General features: G+C 59.0%; 1 protein-coding gene across 9 annotated transcripts; it reads right to left on the bottom strand.

Moving 5' to 3' along the window:
- Positions 1-6794: 6794 nt before the first annotated feature.
- On the bottom strand, positions 6795-16652 carry S100A10 (S100 calcium binding protein A10). Of its 9 annotated transcripts, none has more exons than XR_014227140.1 (4): positions 16373-16644; positions 9670-9813; positions 8035-8300; positions 6795-7943 (listed from the first exon to the last, which is right to left on the bottom strand). XR_014227140.1 is itself a non-coding variant. In XM_082298812.1 (3 exons), exons 1-3 carry the CDS (start codon positions 16580-16582, stop codon positions 8139-8141), a joined length of 510 nt encoding a protein of 169 aa, XP_082154938.1. In that variant the 5' UTR covers positions 16583-16652; the 3' UTR covers positions 6795-8138. The 9 variants fall into 9 exon arrangements, 2 of the variants coding, with proteins under 2 accessions (XP_082154938.1, XP_082154937.1); XR_014227141.1 differs by having other exon boundaries at positions 6795-7745; XR_014227142.1 differs by having other exon boundaries at positions 6795-7653.
- Positions 16653-17776: the final 1124 nt, after the last annotated feature.

Genomic DNA, 17776 nt, shown 5'->3' with positions numbered 1-17776 from the left:
AGACCCTCCCCGGCATCGATTTTGGGGTGCGGGGACCCCCTGAAACCCCGTGGGGTCAATTTTGGGGTGCGGGGACCCCCCCCCCGACACCTCCCGGCATCGATTTTGGGGTTCAGCGACCTCTCAACACCGCAACGGGGTCGATTTTGGGGTGCGGGGACCTCCGGACCCCTCCCGGGCTCGGTTTTGGGGTGCGGGGCCCCCCCCGCAGGGGTCTCGTTTTTGGGGTGCCCCCCATGGGACTCCTGGCACCCTGCCGGGCTCGGTTTTGGGGTGCAGGGACCCCAAAATTCCCAATTTTGGCTACAGGGACCCCAAAATTCCCAGTTTGGGCTACAGGGTACAGAGACCCCCCCCCCCCCCAATTTCCCAGTTTTGGGGTGCAGGGACCCCAAAATTCCCAGTTTTGGGGTGCAGGGACCCCAAATTTTCCAGTCTTGGGGTGCAGAGACCCCCCCCAAAATTCCCAGTTTTGGGGTGCAGGACCCCAAATTCTCCTCCGGGCTCACCGCCATGGCACCCCTGGCACCGCCATGGCACCCCCGTGTCACCCCCGTGTCACCCCCGTGTCACCCCCGTGTCACCCCTGTGTCACCCCCCTGTCACCCCTGCCACCACCATGGCACCCCCGTGTCACCCCTGTGTCACCCCCCTGTCACCCCCTGTCACCCCCTGTCACCCCTGTGTCACCCCTGTGTCACCCCAGGGTCCCCCCGGTCACCACCGCGTCCCTCTTGTGTCCCCCCCCAGCCCGGCCACACCCCCTGACCTTGGGGTCACCCCCTGACCTTGGGGACACCCCGTGACTTTGGGGTCACCCCCTGACCCCTGGGGTCACCCTGCTCCCTTTGGGGTCACCCTCCACCCTTGGGGTCATTTCCCCACCCTTAGGGACACCCCCTGACCCTTGGGGACCCCCTGACCTCCTTGGGGACACCCCCTGACCCTTGGGGGGGACATTTGGGGGGACATTGGGGACATCAGAGGGACATTTGGGGACATTTTGGGACATTTTGGGACATTTTGGGGACATTTTGGGACATTTTGGGGACATTTTGGGGACATTGGGGGACATTTTGGGGACATTTTGAGGACATTTTGAGGACATTTTGGGGACATTCTGGGGGACATTTGGGGGGATATTTGGGGACACTGGGGGACATTTGGGGTCTTTGGGGGACATTTGGGGACTTGGGGGACATTTGGGGACATTTTGGGGACATTGGGGGACATTGGGGGACATTTTGGGGACATTTTGGGGACATTTGGGGACATTTGGGGACATTTTGGGGACATTGGGGGACTTTGGGGGGACATTTGGGGACATTTGGGGACATTTTGGGGGACTTTGGGGACATTGGGGGGACATTGGGGGACATTTTGGGGACATTTTGGGGGGACATTTTGGGACATTTGGGAACATTTTGGGACATTTTGGGACATTTGGGACATTTTGGGGACATTTTGGGGACATTTTGGGACTTTTGGGACATTTGGGGACATTGGGGGACATTTTGGGGACATTTGGGGACATTCGGGGCCATTTTGGGGACATTGGGGGACTTTGGGGACATTGGGGGGGACATTTTGGGACTTTGGGGGACTTTGGGGACATTTTGGGGACATTCTGGGGGACATTTGGGGGGATATTTGGGGACACTGGGGGACATTTGGGGTCTTTGGGGGACATTTGGGGACTTGGGGGACATTTGGGGACTTGGGGGACATTTTGGGGACATTTGGGGACATTTGGGGACATTTTGGGGACATTTTGGGGACATTTTGGGACATTTTGGGGACATTGGGGGACATTTTGGGGACATTTGGGGCCATTTGGGGCCATTTTGGGGACATTGGGGGACATTGGGGGACTTTGGGGGGACATTTGGGGACTTGGGGGACATTTTGGGACATTTTGGGACTTTTGGGACATTTTGGGGACATTTTGGGGACACCGAGCGGGGCGCGGCGCAGTATGGCCGGTGACGTCACACGCGGGGCCGGTGACGTCATCGCTGCCGTCACGTCGGGGCCCCGCCCCGCTGCCCGATGACGTCACACGCCCCCCCCGCGCCCTGCCCGGACTCGCGCGCGCGCCGAGGCCCCGCCCACCGCCGTGACGTCACCGGGCTTCCGGGGCTCCCCGCTTCCGGGGGCGGGGCCTGAGGGAGCGCTGCGGCCCCCATGGACCCCTATGGGACCCTATGGGACCCTATGGACCCCTATGGGACCCTATAGACCCCTATAGACCCCGATGGACCCCTATGGACCCCTATGGGACCCTATAGACCCCTATGGACCCCTATGGACCCCTATGGGACCCTATAGACCCCTATAGACCCCTATGGACCCCTATGGGACCCTATAGACCCCTATGGGCCCCTATGGACCCCTATGGGACCCTATAGACCCCTATAGACACCTATGGACCCCTATGGGACCCTATAGACACCTATGGACCCCTATGGGACCCTATAGACCCCTATGGGCCCCTATGGACCCCTATGGGACCCTATAGACCCCTATAGACACCTATGGACCCCTATGGGACCCTATAGACCCTATGGGACCCTATAGACCCCTATAGACCCCTATGGGCCCCTATGGGACCCTATGGACCCCTATGGACCCCTATGGGACCCCTATGGGACCCCTAGAGACACCTATGGACCCCTATGGGACCCTATAGACCCCTATGGACCCTTATGGGACCCTATGGACCCCTATGGACCCCTATGGGACCCTATGGACCCCTATAGACACCTATGGACCCCTATAGACCCCTATGGGACCCTATAGACCCCTATGGACCCCTATAGACCCCTATGGGACCCTATAGACCCCTATGGACCCCTATAGACACCTATGGACCCCTATGGGACCCTATAGACCCCTATGGACCCCTATGGACCCCTATGGGACCCTATAGACCCCTATGGGCCCCTATGGACCCCTATGGGACCCTATGGACCCCTATGGACCCCTATGGGCCCCTATGGGACCCTATGGGACCCTATAGACCCCTATGGACACCTATGGACCCCTATGGGACCCCTATAGACACCTATGGACCCCTATGGGACCCTATAGACCCCTATGGACCCTTATGGGACCCTATGGACCCCTATAGACCCCTATGGACCCCTATGGACCCCTATGGGACCCTATGGGACCCTATAGACCCCTATAGACCCCGATGGACCCCTATGGACCCTATAGACCCCTATGGACCCCTATAGACACCTATAGACCCCTATGGACCCCTATGGACCCCTATGGGACCCTATAGACCCCTATGGACCCCTATGGGACCCTATGGGACCCCTATAGACACCTATGGACCCCTATGGGACCCTATGGACCCCTATAGACACCTATGGACCCCTATGGGACCCTATGGGACCCTATAGACCCCTATAGACCCCCTATAGACACCTATGGACCCCTATGGGACCCTATGGGACCCTATAGACCCCTATAGATCCCCATGGACACCTATGGGACCCTATGGACACCTACGGACCCCTATAGAACCTTACGGACCCGTAGAGACACCTATGGGGCTCTATAGACCCCCATGGGCCCCTATAGATCCCCATGGACCCCTATGGACCCCTATGGGCACCTATGGACCCCTATGGACACCTATGGGAACCTATAGACCCCTATAGACACCTATGGACCCCTATGGACCCCTATGGGACCCTATGGACCCCTATGGGACCCTATGGGACCCTATAGACACCTATGGACCCCTATGGGACCCTATAGACCCCTATAGATCCCCATGGACACCTATGGGACCCTATGGACACCTACGGACCCCTATAGAACCTTACGGACCCGTAGAGACACCTATGGGGCTCTATAGACCCCCATGGGCCCCTATAGATCCCCATGGACCCCTATGGACCCCTATGGGCACCTATGGACCCCTATGGACACCTATGGGAACCTATAGACCCCTATAGACACCTATGGACCCCTATGGACCCCTATGGGACCCTATGGACCCCTATGAGACCCTATGGGACCCCTATAGACACCTATGGACCCCTATGGGACCCTATGGACCCCTATAGACACCTATGGACCCCTATGGGACCCTATGGACCCTATGGACCCCTATAGACCCCTATGGGACCCTATGGGACCCTATAGACACCTATGGACCCCTATGGGCCCCTATGGGACCCGTATAGACACCTATGGACCCCTATGGACCCCTATGGGGCCCTATGGGACCCTATAGACCCCTATAGACACCTATGGACCCCTATGGACACCTATGGACCCCTATGGGACCCTATAGACCCCTATGGACCCCTATGGGACCCTATAGACCCCTATGGACACCTATGGACCCCTATGGGACCCTATGGACCCCTATAGACACCTATGGACCCCTATGGGACCCTATGGGACCCTATGGACCCCTATAGACCCCTATGGACCCCTATGGGACCCTATAGACCCCTATAGACCCTATGGACCCCTATGGACCCCTATAGACACCTATGGACCCCTATGGGACCCTATGGACCCCTATAGACCCCTATAGACACCTATGGACCCCTATGGGACCCTATAGACCCCTATAGACCCCTATGGACCCCTATGGGACCCTATGGGACCCTATAGACACCTATGGACCCCTATAGACCCCTATGGGAACCTATGGACACCTATGGGAACCTATAGACCCCTATGGACACCTATGGGCACCTATAGACCCCTATAGACCCCTATAGATCCCCATGGACCCCTATAGACCCCTATGGACCCCATAAACCCCCACAGACCCCCTCATGCCGCCCCAAACGCCTCCCCTACAGGGGGACCCCAAAGGGACCCCAAAAGGGACCCAAGGGGACCCCAAAAGGGGATCCCAAAAGGGACCCTAAAAGGGACCCCAAAGGGGATGGGAAGACCCCAAAAGGGACCCAAAGGGGACCTGGACCCCAAAAGGGACATAAAGGGGATCCCAAAAGGGACCCCAAGAGGACCCCAAGAGGACCCCAAAGGGACCCCAAAAGGGGCTGAAGAACCCCAAAGGGGACCCCAAAAGGACAAGGGACCCCAAAAGGGATCCTAAGGGGACCTTAAAGGGGACCCCAAGAGGGACAGAGAGGATCCCAAAAGGGACCCCAGAGGGACAGGAACCCCAAAAGGGACACAAAGGGACCCAAAGGGGACAGGGGGACCCCAAAAGGGACCCAAAGGGGACAGAGGGACCCCAAAAGGGGACAGGGACCCCAAAAGGGACCCCAAAAGGGACTCAGAGGGGACAGGGACCCCAAAAGGGACCCAAAGGGACCCAAAGGGACCCCAAAAGGGACCCCAAAAGGGACTCAGAGGGGACAGGGACCCCAAAAGGGACCCCAAAAGGGACCAAAAGGGACCCCAAAAGGGCCCCAAAGGGGACAGGGGGACCCCACAGGGACCCCAAAAGGGACCCAAAGGGACCCCAAAAGGGGATAGGGACCCCAAAAGGGACCCCAAAAGGGACAGAGGGACCCTAAAAGGAACCCAAAGGGGACTCAGAGGGGACAGGGACCCCACAGGGACCCCAAAAGGGACCCCAAAGAGGACAGAGGGACCCCAAAAGGGACCCCAAAGAGGACAGAGGGACCCCAAAAGGGCCCCAAAGGGGACAGGGACCCCACAGGGACCCCAAAAGGGACAGGGAGGATCCCAAAAGGGACCCCAAAGGGACCCCAAAAGGGGACAGGGACCCCACAGGGAACCCCAAAAGGGACAGGGAGGATCCCAAAAGGGACCCAAAGGGACCCCAAAAGGGGACAGGGACCCCACAGGGAACCCCAAAAGGGACAGAGGGACCCTAAAAGGAACCCAAAGGGGACTCAGAGGGGACAGGGACCCCAAAAGGGACCCCAAAAGGGGATCCCAAAAGGGACCCTAAAAGGGACCCCAAAAGGGGCCGAGGGACCCCAAAGGGGATGGGAAGACCCCAAAAGGGACCCAAAGGGGACCTGGACCCCAAAAGGGACATAAAGGGGATCCCAAAAGGGACCCCAAGAGGACCCCAAAGGGACCCCAAAAGGGACTGAAGAACCCCAAAGGGGACCCCAAAAGGACAAGGGACCCCAAAAGGGATCCTAAGGGGACCTTAAAGGGGACCCCAAGAGGGACAGAGAGGATCCCAAAAGGGACCCCAGAGGGACAGGAACCCCAAAAGGGACACAAAGGGACCCAAAGGGGACAGGGGGACCCCAAAAGGGACCCCAAAAGGGACAGGGGGACCCCAAAAGGGACCCAAAGGGGACAGAGGGACCCCAAAAGGGACCCCAAAAGGGGACAGGGACCCCAAAAGGGACCCCAAAAGGGACTCAGAGGGGACAGGGACCCCAAAAGGGACCCCAAAAGGGGACAGGGACCCCCAAAAGGGACCAAAAGGGGACAGGGGGACCCCAAAAGGGACCCAAGGGGACAGGGGGACCCCAAAAGGGACCCAAGGGGACCCCAAAAGGGACAGAGGGACCCTAAAAGGAACCCAAAGGGGACTCAGAGGGGACAGGGACCCCAAAAGGGGACAGGGACCCAAAGGGACCCCAAAAGGGACCCCAAGAACGGAGGCGGCTCCAGTTTAATACAAAACCCCTTTATTTGGGGGGGGGGGGGGGGGAGCACCCATGGGTGGGGTTGGGGGGGGTCTCAGAACCCCGGGGGGGGGCTCAGAACCTCTTTGAGGGGGGGTCAAGGCACAGATTTGGGGTGAAAATGGGACTCGAGGCAGGTTTGAGGGGGGGCACCCCAAAATGGGTGGGTTTTGGGGGACCCATGGGTGGGGTTTGGGGGGGGTCCCAAGACCCCCGGGGGGGTCTCAAGACCCCTGGGGGGGGGTCAGAACCCCTTGGGGGGGGGGGGGTCAAGGCACAGATTTGGGGTTAAGGGTGGACTCCAGGCGGGTTTGGGGGGGGGCACCCCAAAATGGGTGGGTTTGGGGCACCCATGGGTGGGGTTTGGGGGGGGTCTCAGAACCCCGGGGGGGGCTCAGAACCTCTTTGAGGGGGGGTCCAGGCACAGATTTGGGGTGAAAATGGGACTCGAGGCAGATTTGGGGGGGGGGACCCATGGGTGGGTTTGGGGCACCCCAAAATGGGTTTGGGGCACCCCTGGGTGGGTTTTGGGGCACCCCTGGGTGGTACTTGGGGCACCCCTGGGTGGAATTTGGGGCACCCCTGGGTGGAATTTGGGGCACCCCTGGGTGGTACTTGGGGCACCCCTGGGTGGAATTTGGGGCACCCCTGGGTGGAATTTGGGGCACCCCTGGGTGGTACTTGGGGCACCCCTGGGTGGAATTTGGGGCACCCCTGGGTGGAATTTGGGGCACCCCTGGGTGGGTTTGGGGGGCACCCCTGGGTGGGTTTGGGGGCACAGATTTGGGTGGGTTTGGGGCACCCCTGGGTGGGTTTGGGGGGCACCCCTGGGTGGAATTTGGGGCACCCCTGGGTGGAATTTGGGGCACCCCTGGGTGGGTTTTGGGGCACCCCTGGGTGGAATTTGGGGCACCCCTGGGTGGAATTTGGGGTCTCAGAACCTCTTTGAGGGGGGGTCAAGGCACAGATTTGGGGTTAAGGGTGGACCCAAGGTGGGTTTTTGGGGGGCACCCCTGGGTGGGTTTTTGGGGCACTCCTGGGTGGGTTTGGGGCACTCCTGGGTGGAATTTGGGGCACAGATTTGGGTGGGTTTTGGGGCACTCCTGGGTGGGTTTTGGGGCACCCCTGGGTGGGTTTGGGGCACCCCTGGGTGGGTTTGGGGCACCCCTGGGTGGAATTTGGGGCACCCCTGGGTGGGTTTTGGGGGGCACCCCTGGGTGGGTTTTGGGGCACTCCTGGGTGAGTTTTGGGGCACAGATTTGGGTGGGTTTGGGGCACCCCTGGGTGGGTTTGGGGCACCCCTGGGTGGGTTTTGGGGCACCCCTGGGTGGGGTTTGGGGCACTCCTGGGTGGAATTTGGGGGGCACCCCTGGGTGGGTTTTGGGGGCACAGATTTGGGTGGGTTTTGGGGCACCCCTGGGTGGGTTTGGGGCACAGATTTGGGTGGGTTTTGGGGCACCCCTGGGTGGAATTTGGGGCACCCCTGGGTGGGTTTGGGGCTCGGAGCCCGCAGCCCCCTCACTTGCGGCCGGGCCGCTTCATGTGCAGCACGAAGTAGTCATTGCAGGCCATGGTGAGCCCGGCCACCAGCGAGAAGAAGCCCTGGAAGCCAACGCGGCCATCGCGGCTCTGCTCCACATCCCGCAGGATGCGCTCCAGGGCCTGGGGATCGCGCTGGTTCTGGGGGAAAAACGGGGGGAAATGGGTAAAAATGGGGGGAATGGGGGAAAATGGGGGAAATGGGGGGGGAAATGGGGAAAGAATGGAGGGAAAATGGGGAAAAAGAATGGGGAAAATGGGGGGAAAAGGGGTCAGATCCTAAATTGTGATCAAGGGTTTGATCCAGGATGGGATCCAGGGTGTGGGGGTTGCGCTGGTTCTGGGGGAAAACAACGGGAAAATGGGGAAAAATGGGGAAAAATGGGGGAAATGGGGGGAAAATGGGGGGAAAATGGGGGGAAAATGGGGGGAAAATGGGGAAAAAGGGGGAAAATGGGGGGGAAAATGGGGAAAGAATGGGGGGAAAAGGGGTCAGATCCTAAATTGTGATCAAAGATCGGCTCCAGGGCCTGGGGATTGCGCTGGTTCTGGGGGAAAAACGGGGGGAAATGGGTAAAAATGGGGGGAATGGGGGAAATGGGGGAAAATGGGGGAAATGGGGGGAAAATGGGGAAAGAATGGGGGGAAAATGGGTCAGATCCTAAATTGTGATTAAGGGTTTGATCCAGGATGGGATCCAGGGTGTGAGGGTCGCGCTGGTTCTGGGGGAAAACAATGGGAAAATGGGCAAAAATGGGGAAAAATGGGGGAGAATGGGCAAAAATGGGCAAAAATGGGCAAAAATGGGCAAAAATGAGTCAGATCCTAAATATCGATACAGGATGGGATCCAGGGTGTGGGGGTCGCGCTGGTTCTGGGGGAAAACAACGGGAAAATGGGGAAAAATGGGGAAAAATGGGGAAAATGGGGGGAAAAAGGGGGGAAAAAAGGGAAAAAAAGGGGGGAAAAAAGGGGGGAAAAAAGGGGGGAAAAAAGGGGGGAAAAAAGGGGGGAAAAAAGGGGGAGGAAAAGGGGGAAAAAGGGGGAAAAAAGAGGAAAAAAGGGGGAAAAAAGGGGGCATAAAAGGGTTCTATAGGGTTTGATCCCAGGGTTTATGGGGTCCAGTCCCAAAGTTTAAAGGGTTTGATCCCGGGGTTTTATGGGATCTGATCCCGGGGTTTTATGGGATCCCATCCCGGGGTTTTATGGGATCCCATCCCGGGGTTTTACGGGATCTGATCCAGGGTTTTATGGGATCCAGTCCCAGGGTTTTATGGGATCTGATCCAGGGTTTTATGGGATCTGATCCAGGGTTTTATGGGATCCAATCCCGGGGTTTTATGGGATCCCATCCCGGGGTTTTATGGGATCCCATCCCGGGGTTTTATGGGATCTGATCCAGGGTTTTATGGGATCCCATCCCAGGGTTTTATGGGATCCCATCCCGGGGTTTTATGGGATCTGATCCAGGGTTTTACGGGATCCCATCCCGGGCTTCTGCCGGCCCCACCTCCAGGAATCCCGGGAATTCCTTGTCCATGAGCTCCCGCAGGTCCTCCTTGGCCAGGTGCTCCTTGTCCCCCGCGTACTTGTGGAAGGTGAACATCAGCGTCTCCATGGCGTGCTCCAGCTGCGACGGCATCCTGCGCTGCACCTGCCGGAATTCCCGGAATTCCCACCGGGAAACCCCAAATAACCACCGGGAGCCAAAACATTCCCATTGGAAACCCCAAATTCCCACCGGGAAACCCCAAATTCCCACCGGGAACTGCAAAATTCCCATCGGGAACCCCAAAATTCCCACCAGGAGCCAAAAAATTCCCACCGGGAAACCCCAAATTCCCACCGGGAGCCAAAAAATTCCCACTGGGAACCCCAAATTCCCACCGGGAAACCCCAAATTCCCACCAGGAGCCAAAAAATTCCCATTGGAAAACAAAAAATTCCCATTGGAAACCCCAAAATTCCCACTGGGAAACCCCAAATTCCTATTGGAAAACAAAAAATTCCCATTGGAAACCCCAAATTCCCACCGGGAGCCAAAAAATTCCCACCGGGAACCCCAAAATTCCCACCGGGAACCCCAAAATTCCCACTGGGAGCCACAAAATTCCCATTGGGAAACCCAAAATTCCCACCGGGAACCCCAAATTCCCACCGGGAACTGCAAAATTCCCATCGGGAACCCCAAAATTCCCACCGGGAAACCCCAAATTCCCACCGGGAGCCAAAAAATTCCCACTGGGAGCACCAAAATTCCCACTTGGAAACCCCAAATTCCCACCGGGAACCAGACAATTCCCACCGGGAAACCCCAAATAACCACCGGGAACTGCAAAATTCCCACCGGGAGCACCAAAATTCCCATTGGAAACCCCAAAATTCGCATCAGAAAACAAAACATTCCCATTGGAAACCCCAAATTCCCACCGGGAGCCAAAAAATTCCCATCGGGAACCCCAAATTCCCACCGGGAAACCCCAAATTCCCACCAGGAGAACAAAAAATTCCCACCGGGAAACCCCAAATAACCACCGGGAACTGCAAAATTCCCATCGGGAACCCCAAATTCCCACCGGGAAACCCCAAATTCCCACCGGGAGCCAAAAAATTCCCACTGGGAACCCCAAATTCTCACCGGGAAACCCCAAATTCCCATTGGAAAACAAAAAATTCCCATCGGGAACTGCAAAATTCCCATCGGGAACCCCAAAATTCCCACCGGGAAACCCCAAATTCCCACCGGGAAACCCCAAATTCCCACCGGGAGAACAAAAAATTCCCACCGGGAACCCCAAAATTCCCACCAGGAACTGCAAAATTCCCACTGGGAGCCACAAAATTCCCACTGGGAGCCACAAAATTCCCACCGGGAACCCCAAATTCCCACCGGGAAACCCCAAATTCCCACCGGGAACTGCAAAATTCCCATCGGGAACCCCAAATTCCCACCGGGAAACCCCAAATTCCCATTGGAAACCCCAAATTCCCACCGGGAGAACAAAAAATTCCCACCGGGAACCCCAAAATTCCCACCAGGAACTGCAAAATTCCCACTGGGAGCCACAAAATTCCCATTGGGAAACCCAAAATTCCCACCGGGAACCCCAAATTCCCACCGGGAAACCCCAAATTCCCACCGGGAACTGCAAAATTCCCACTGGGAAACCCCAAATTCCCACCGGGAAATCAAAAAATTCCCACCGGGAAACCCCAAAATTCCCACCGGGAGCCCCAAAATTCCCACCGGGAGCCCCAAAATTCCCATTGGAAACCCCAAAATTCGCATCGGAAAACAAAACATTCCCATTGGAAACCCCAAATTCCCACCGGGAAACCCCAAATTCCCACCAGGAGCCAAAAAATTCCCACCGGGAAACCCCAAATTCCCACCGGGAAACCCCAAATTCCCACCGGGAACCCCAAAATTCCCATCGGGAAACCCCAGAATTCCCACCAGGAACCCCAAAATTCCACTGGGAAACAAAAAAATTCCACCAGGAAACCCCAAATTCCCACCAGGAATCCCAAAATTCCACCGGGAACCCCAAAATTCCACTGGGAACCCCAAAATTCCTCCACGGAACCCCAAATTCCCCATGGGAACCCCAAAATCCCTCCTGAACCCCCCAAAATCCCCCTGGAACCCCCCCCAAATCTCTCCAGGACCCCCAAAATCCCTCCTGGACCTCCCAAAATCCCTCCTGGACCCTCCAAAATCCCTCCTGAACCCCCAAAAATCTCTCCAGGACCCCCAAAAATTCCCCTGGGAACCCCAAAACCCCTCCTGAACCCCCCCCCCCCCCCAAATTCCCCCGGGAGCCCCAAAATCTCTTTAGGACCCCCCCAAATCCCTCCAGGACCCCCCCAAATCCCCCCCAGGCACCCCTAAATTCGTCCTGGAAATATCAAATTCTTCCTGAATCCCCCCCAAATCCCTCCAGGACACCCCAAAATCCCTCCAGGACCCCCCCAAATCCCTCCAGGATCGCTCCCGCCCCGTTCCAGGCGCAGCGGATTTTCCAGGAACGCTCCGGGAATTCTCCGGGAACGCTCCGGGAACGCTCCGGGAATTCTCCGGGAATGAGCCGGGAACGCTCCGGGAATGAGCCGAGAATGAGCCGGGAATTCTCCGGGAACACTCCGGGAACTCCGGGAATTCTCCGGGAATGAGCCGGGAACGCTCCGGGAATGCACCGGGAATGCTCCGGGAACGCTCCGGAAACGCTCCGGGAATGAGCCGGGAACTCCGGGAATTCTCCGGGAATGAGCCGGGAACGCTCCGGGAACGCTCCGGGAATTCTCCGGGAACGCTCCGGGAATGAGCCGGGAACGAGCCGGGAACGAGCCGGGAATTCTCCGGGAACGCTCCGGGAACGCTCCGGGAACGCCCCGGGAACGAGCCGGGAACGCTCCGGGAATGAGCCGGGAATGAGCCGGGAATGAGCCGGGAATGAGCCGGGAATGAGCCGGGAATTCTCCGGGAATGACCCGGGAATGAGCCGGGAACGCTCCGGGAACTCCGGGAATGAGCCGGGAACGCTCCGGGAATGAGCCGGGAATGAGCCGGGAACGCTCCGGGAACTCCGGGAATGAGCCGGGAACGCTCCGGGAATGCACCGGGAATGAGCCGGGAACACTCCGGGAACGCTCCGGGAATGCACCGGGAACTCCGGGAACGAGCCGGGAACGCTCCGGGAATGAGCCGGGAACGCTCCGGGAATTCTCTGGGAAATCTCTGGGAATTCTCCAGGAATTCTCCGGGAACTCTCCGGGAATGAGCCGGGAACGCTCCGGGAATTCTCTGGGAATTCTCCAGGAATTCTCCGGGAATGAGCCGGGAACGCTCCAGGAATTCTCTGGGAATTCTCCAGGAATTCTCCGGCCGTGACTCAGCCGCGGCCGCCGCGGGGGAGGGACCGGGGGGGACCCGGGGGGACCCAAAGCCCCTCCCTGGGTGGGGGCCCGGCCTCAGTTTCCCTTCCCCAAAAAAAAGAGAGAGGGACACCCAACCCCCCCCCCATTCCAAAAAAAAACCCGGAACAGCTGAAAAAAGGAGGGAAATTCGCAAAAAAGGGGACACTCCTAAAAAAGGGGGGAACCCGCTAAAAAAAGTGCTCAGAAATGGGGGGACAGCCCCAAAAAACTGCTCAGAAATGGGGGGACAGCCCCAAAAAACTGCTCAGAAATGGGGGAGCAGCCCCAAAAAACTGCTCAGAAATGGGGGAGCAGCCCCAAAAAACTGCTCAGAAATGGGGGAGCAGCCCCAAAAAAACTGCTCAGAAATGGGGGAGCAGCCCCAAAAAAACTGCTCAAAAATGGGGGAGCAGCCCCAAAAAAACTGCTCAGAAATGGGGGAGCAGCCCCAAAAAACTGCTCAGAAATGGGGGAGCAGCCCCAAAAAACTGCTCAGAAATGGGGGAGCAGCCCCCAAAAAAGTGCTCAGAAGTGGGGGAACAGCCCCAAAAAAACTGCTCAGAAATGGGGGAGCAGCCCCAAAAAAACGGCTCAGAAATGGGGGGACAGTCCCAAAAAAACTGCTCAGAAATGGGGGAGCAGCCCCAAAAAACTGCTCAGAAGTGGGGGAACAGCCCCAAAAAAAGGAGGAACCAGCTCTAAAAAAGGGGAGAAAGCCCCAAAAAGGAGGAATCACCCCAAAAAAAGGGGAACACCCCTAAAAAAGGGGGAATTTCCCCCAAAAACTCCACGAAAAAGGGGGAACACCCCCAAAAAAGAGGGAATCTCCCCCCCAAAAAAGGAGGAACCCCCCCTAAAAACTCCACAAAAAAGGGGGGAACTCCCCCAAAAAAGCAGGAACTCCCCAAAAAAGAGGGGAACACCCCCAAAAAAAGGAGAAAACTCCCCAAAAAAAGAGGAGCCCCCCCCAAAACTCCACAAAAAAGGGGGGAACACCCCAAAAAAAGGAGAAATCTCCCCCAAAAAAGAGGCGCCCCCCAAAAACTCCACAAAAAAGGAGAAACCTCCCCAAAAAAAGAGGAGCCCCCGACAAAAATGGGGGAACACCCCAAAAAAAGGAGAAAACTCCCCCAAAAAAGGGGGAATCCCCCCAAAAAAGAGGAGCCCCCCCCAAAAACTCCACAAAAAAGGGGGGAACACCCCAAAAAAAGGAGAAAACTCCCCCAAAAAAGGAGGAATCCCCCCAAAAACTCCACAAAAAAGGGGGAAACACCCCAAAAAAAGGAGAAATCTCCCCAAAAAAAGAGGCGCCCCCCCAAAAACTCCACAAAAAAGGGGGAATCCCCCCAAAAACTCCACAAAAAAGGGGGGAACTCCCCCAAAAAAGCAGGAACTCCCCAAAAAAGAGGGGAACACCCCCCAAAAAAGGAGAAAACTCCCCCAAAAAAGAGGAGCCCCCCCAAAAACTCCACAAAAAAGGGGGGAACACCCCAAAAAAAGGGGGAATCTCCCCAAAAAAAGAGGCGCCCCCCAAAAACTCCACAAAAAAGGAGAAACCTCCCCAAAAAAAGAGGAGCCCCCCCCAAAAACTCGACAAAAATGGGGGAACACCCCAAAAAAAGGAGAAAACTCCCCCAAAAAAGGGGGAATCCCCCCAAAAAAGAGGAGCCCCCCCAAAAACTCCACAAAAAAGGGGGGAACACCCCAAAAAAAGGAGAAAACTCCCCCAAAAAAGGGGGAATCTCCCAAAAAAAAGAGGCGCCCCCCCAAAAACTCCACAAAGAAGGGGGGAACACCCCAAAAAAAGGAGAAACCTCCCCAAAAAAGGAGGAATCCCCCCAAAAACTCCACAAAGAAGGGGGGAACACCCCAAAAAAAGGGGGAATCTCCCCAAAAAAAGAGGCGCCCCCCCAAAAACTCCACAAAAAAGGAGAAACCTCCCCAAAAAAAGAGGAGCCCCCCCCAAAAACTCGACAAAAATGGGGAACACCCCAAAAAAAGGAGAAAACTCCCCCCAAAAAAGGGGGAATCCCCCCAAAAAAGAGGAGCCCCCCCAAAAAACTCCACAAAAAAGGGGGGAACACCCCAAAAAAAGGAGAAAACTCCCCCAAAAAAGGAGGAATCCCCCCAAAAACTCCACAAAAAAGGGGGAAACACCCCAAAAAAAGGAGAAATCTCCCCAAAAAAAGAGGCGCCCCCCAAAAACTCCACAAAAAAGGGGGGAACACCCCAAAAAAAGAATCTCCCAAAAAAAAGGGGGGAACCCCCCCAAAAGTGACTCCCCCAAGGACGTGACTCCCCCCCTCCACCCCAAAAAGGGGTGGGACCCCAAATTTTGGGGCGGAAATTTGGGGTGATGGTTGTGCCCCCCCCCCCCTCCAGGGTTTGGGGGTGTCACTTGAGCACCCCAAAATCTTGGGGGCACGGATTTGGGGTGACCCTAAAAGGGGGGGGGGAGGGGCAGGATTGGGGTCCCCAAATCCTCTGAATGGGGGGGGGGGGGGCAGGGCTGAGCCCCCCCCACCCCAAAATGGGGGATTGGGGGGGGGGGGGGGTCCCCAAATTTAGGGATGAGATTGAGCACCCCCAAAATGGGGGGTGGGGGATAGAGACACCCCCCCCCCCAAAAACGGGGTGCGGGGTCCCCCAAAAATGGGGGTGCAGGATTGAGCCCCCCCCCCTAAGAAGAGAGTGACCCCCCCAAAATGGGATTTAGGGGTGGGGTCCCCCCTTTTTGGGGTGCAGGACCGAGCCCCCCCAAAGCAAAGTGACCCCCCCAAACCGGGATTTAGGGGTGGGGTCCCCCAAAGTTCGGTGTAGGACCCATCCCCCCCCTCCAAACCGGGACACCGGGATGGGGTTCCCGTTACCGGAGCAGGGCGGGGCTCCCCCAAAATGGGATTTAGGGGTGGGGTCCCCCCTTTTTGGGGTGCAAGACCGAGTCCCCCCCGAGCAGAATGACCCCCCCAAACCGGGATTTAGGGGTGGGGTCCCCCCTTTTTGGGGTGCAGGACCGAGCCCCCCCCCCCTCCAAACCGGGATACCGGGATGGGGTTCCCGTTACCGGAGCAGGGCGGGGCTCCCCCAAAATGGGATTTAGGGATGAACCCCCCCCTTTTTGGGGTGCAGGACCGAGTCCCCCCCCCTCCAAACCGGGACACCGGGATGGGGCCCCCCTTTTTGGGGTGCAGGACCGAGCCCCCCCCCCCCGAGCAGAGTGACCCCCCCAACCCGGGATTTGGGGACACCGGGATGGGGTTCCCGTTCCCGGGGCAGGGCGGGGTCGCGGCTCTCACCGTGCGGGGGCTGCGGGGCTGCTGCGGGCGGCTCTCGGTGCTCGCTGCGGACACTGGCGGGGCGCGGCCGGGCCCGGGATAAGCACGGAGGGGGCGGGGGGGGGCGCGGGGAGGCCGCCGTGACTCACCGGGACCGCCCGGACACCGCCCGGGGCCAGCGCTCCGCCCCGAGCCTGGGCAACCCCCCCTCCCCCCCCCCGGCACCGCCATCTGCCCGCGACAGGCCCCGGACACCGGGGACACCCCTCGGGACACCGGGGACACCCCCCGGGACACCCCCCGGACACCGGGGATACCCCTCGGGACACCCCCCGGACACCCCCTCGGATACCGGGGACACCCCCCGGGACCCCTCCCGTGTCCCTCTCCGGACAGCGGCGACTCTCCGGACCCTCCCCGAGCTCCTTCGGACACTGGGGACAACCCCCCCGGGACCCCCCTACCGGACACCGGACACCCCCTCGGACACCGGGACCCCCTTGGGACCCCCAGTTCTGCTCCGGGGCCTCCTCCGGGACCCCCTCGGACACCGGGGACCCCCCTTGGGAACCCCCCGACACCGGGACCCCCTTGGGACCCCCAGTTCTGCTCCGAGGCCTTCTCCGAGTCCCCCCCCTGGACACCGGGACCCTCTCGGGACCCCCTCCCCCGACACCGGGTCCCCACCGAGGACACCGGGACCCCTCCAAGGATACCGGGAACCCCCCTTGGGACCCCCCCCTCGGACTCCAGGACCCTCCCCTGGACACCGGGGACCCCCTTGAGACCCCCAGTTCTGCTCCGGGGCCTCCTCGAGGACACCGGGCCCTCCTCAGGACCCCTCCTTCAGACCCGGGGACCCCCTTGGGACCCCCGGTTCTGCTCCGGGGCCTCCTCCGAGCCCCCCCCGAGGACACCGGGACTCCCTCGGGACCCTCCCCCCGCGACACCGGGACCCCTCCCCCGACACCGGGGACCCCCTCGGGACCCTCCCTCGGACACCGGGGACCCCCTTGGGACCCTCCCTGAACACCGGGACCCCCCTCGGGACCCTCCTTGAACACCGGGACCCCCCTTGGGACCCCCAGTTCTGCTCCGGGGCCTCCTCCGAGTCCCCCCCGAGGACACCGGGACCCCCTCGGGACCCTCCCCCCGCGACACCGGGACCCCTCCCCCGACACCGGGGACCTCCTCGGGACCCTCCCTCGGACACCGGGACCCCACCCTGAACACCGGGACCCCCCTCGGGACCCTCCTTGAACACCGGGACCCCCTTTGGGACCCCCAGTTCTGCTCCGGGGCCTCCTCCGGGCCCCTCCCCCGGACACCGGACTCTCCTCGGGACCCCTCCCCGTGTCCCCCTCTCTCTTCCCCGCTGTGTCTCCCCCCCCTTCCCCCCTCAAGGCCCGGCGCCGTCCCGGCGCG

Source organism: Coloeus monedula, assembly GCF_965178545.1.
Source record: "Coloeus monedula genome assembly, chromosome: 29".
NCBI lineage: Eukaryota > Metazoa > Chordata > Aves > Passeriformes > Corvidae > Coloeus > Coloeus monedula.
This window is presented reverse-complemented; position numbering and strand designations above follow the sequence as displayed.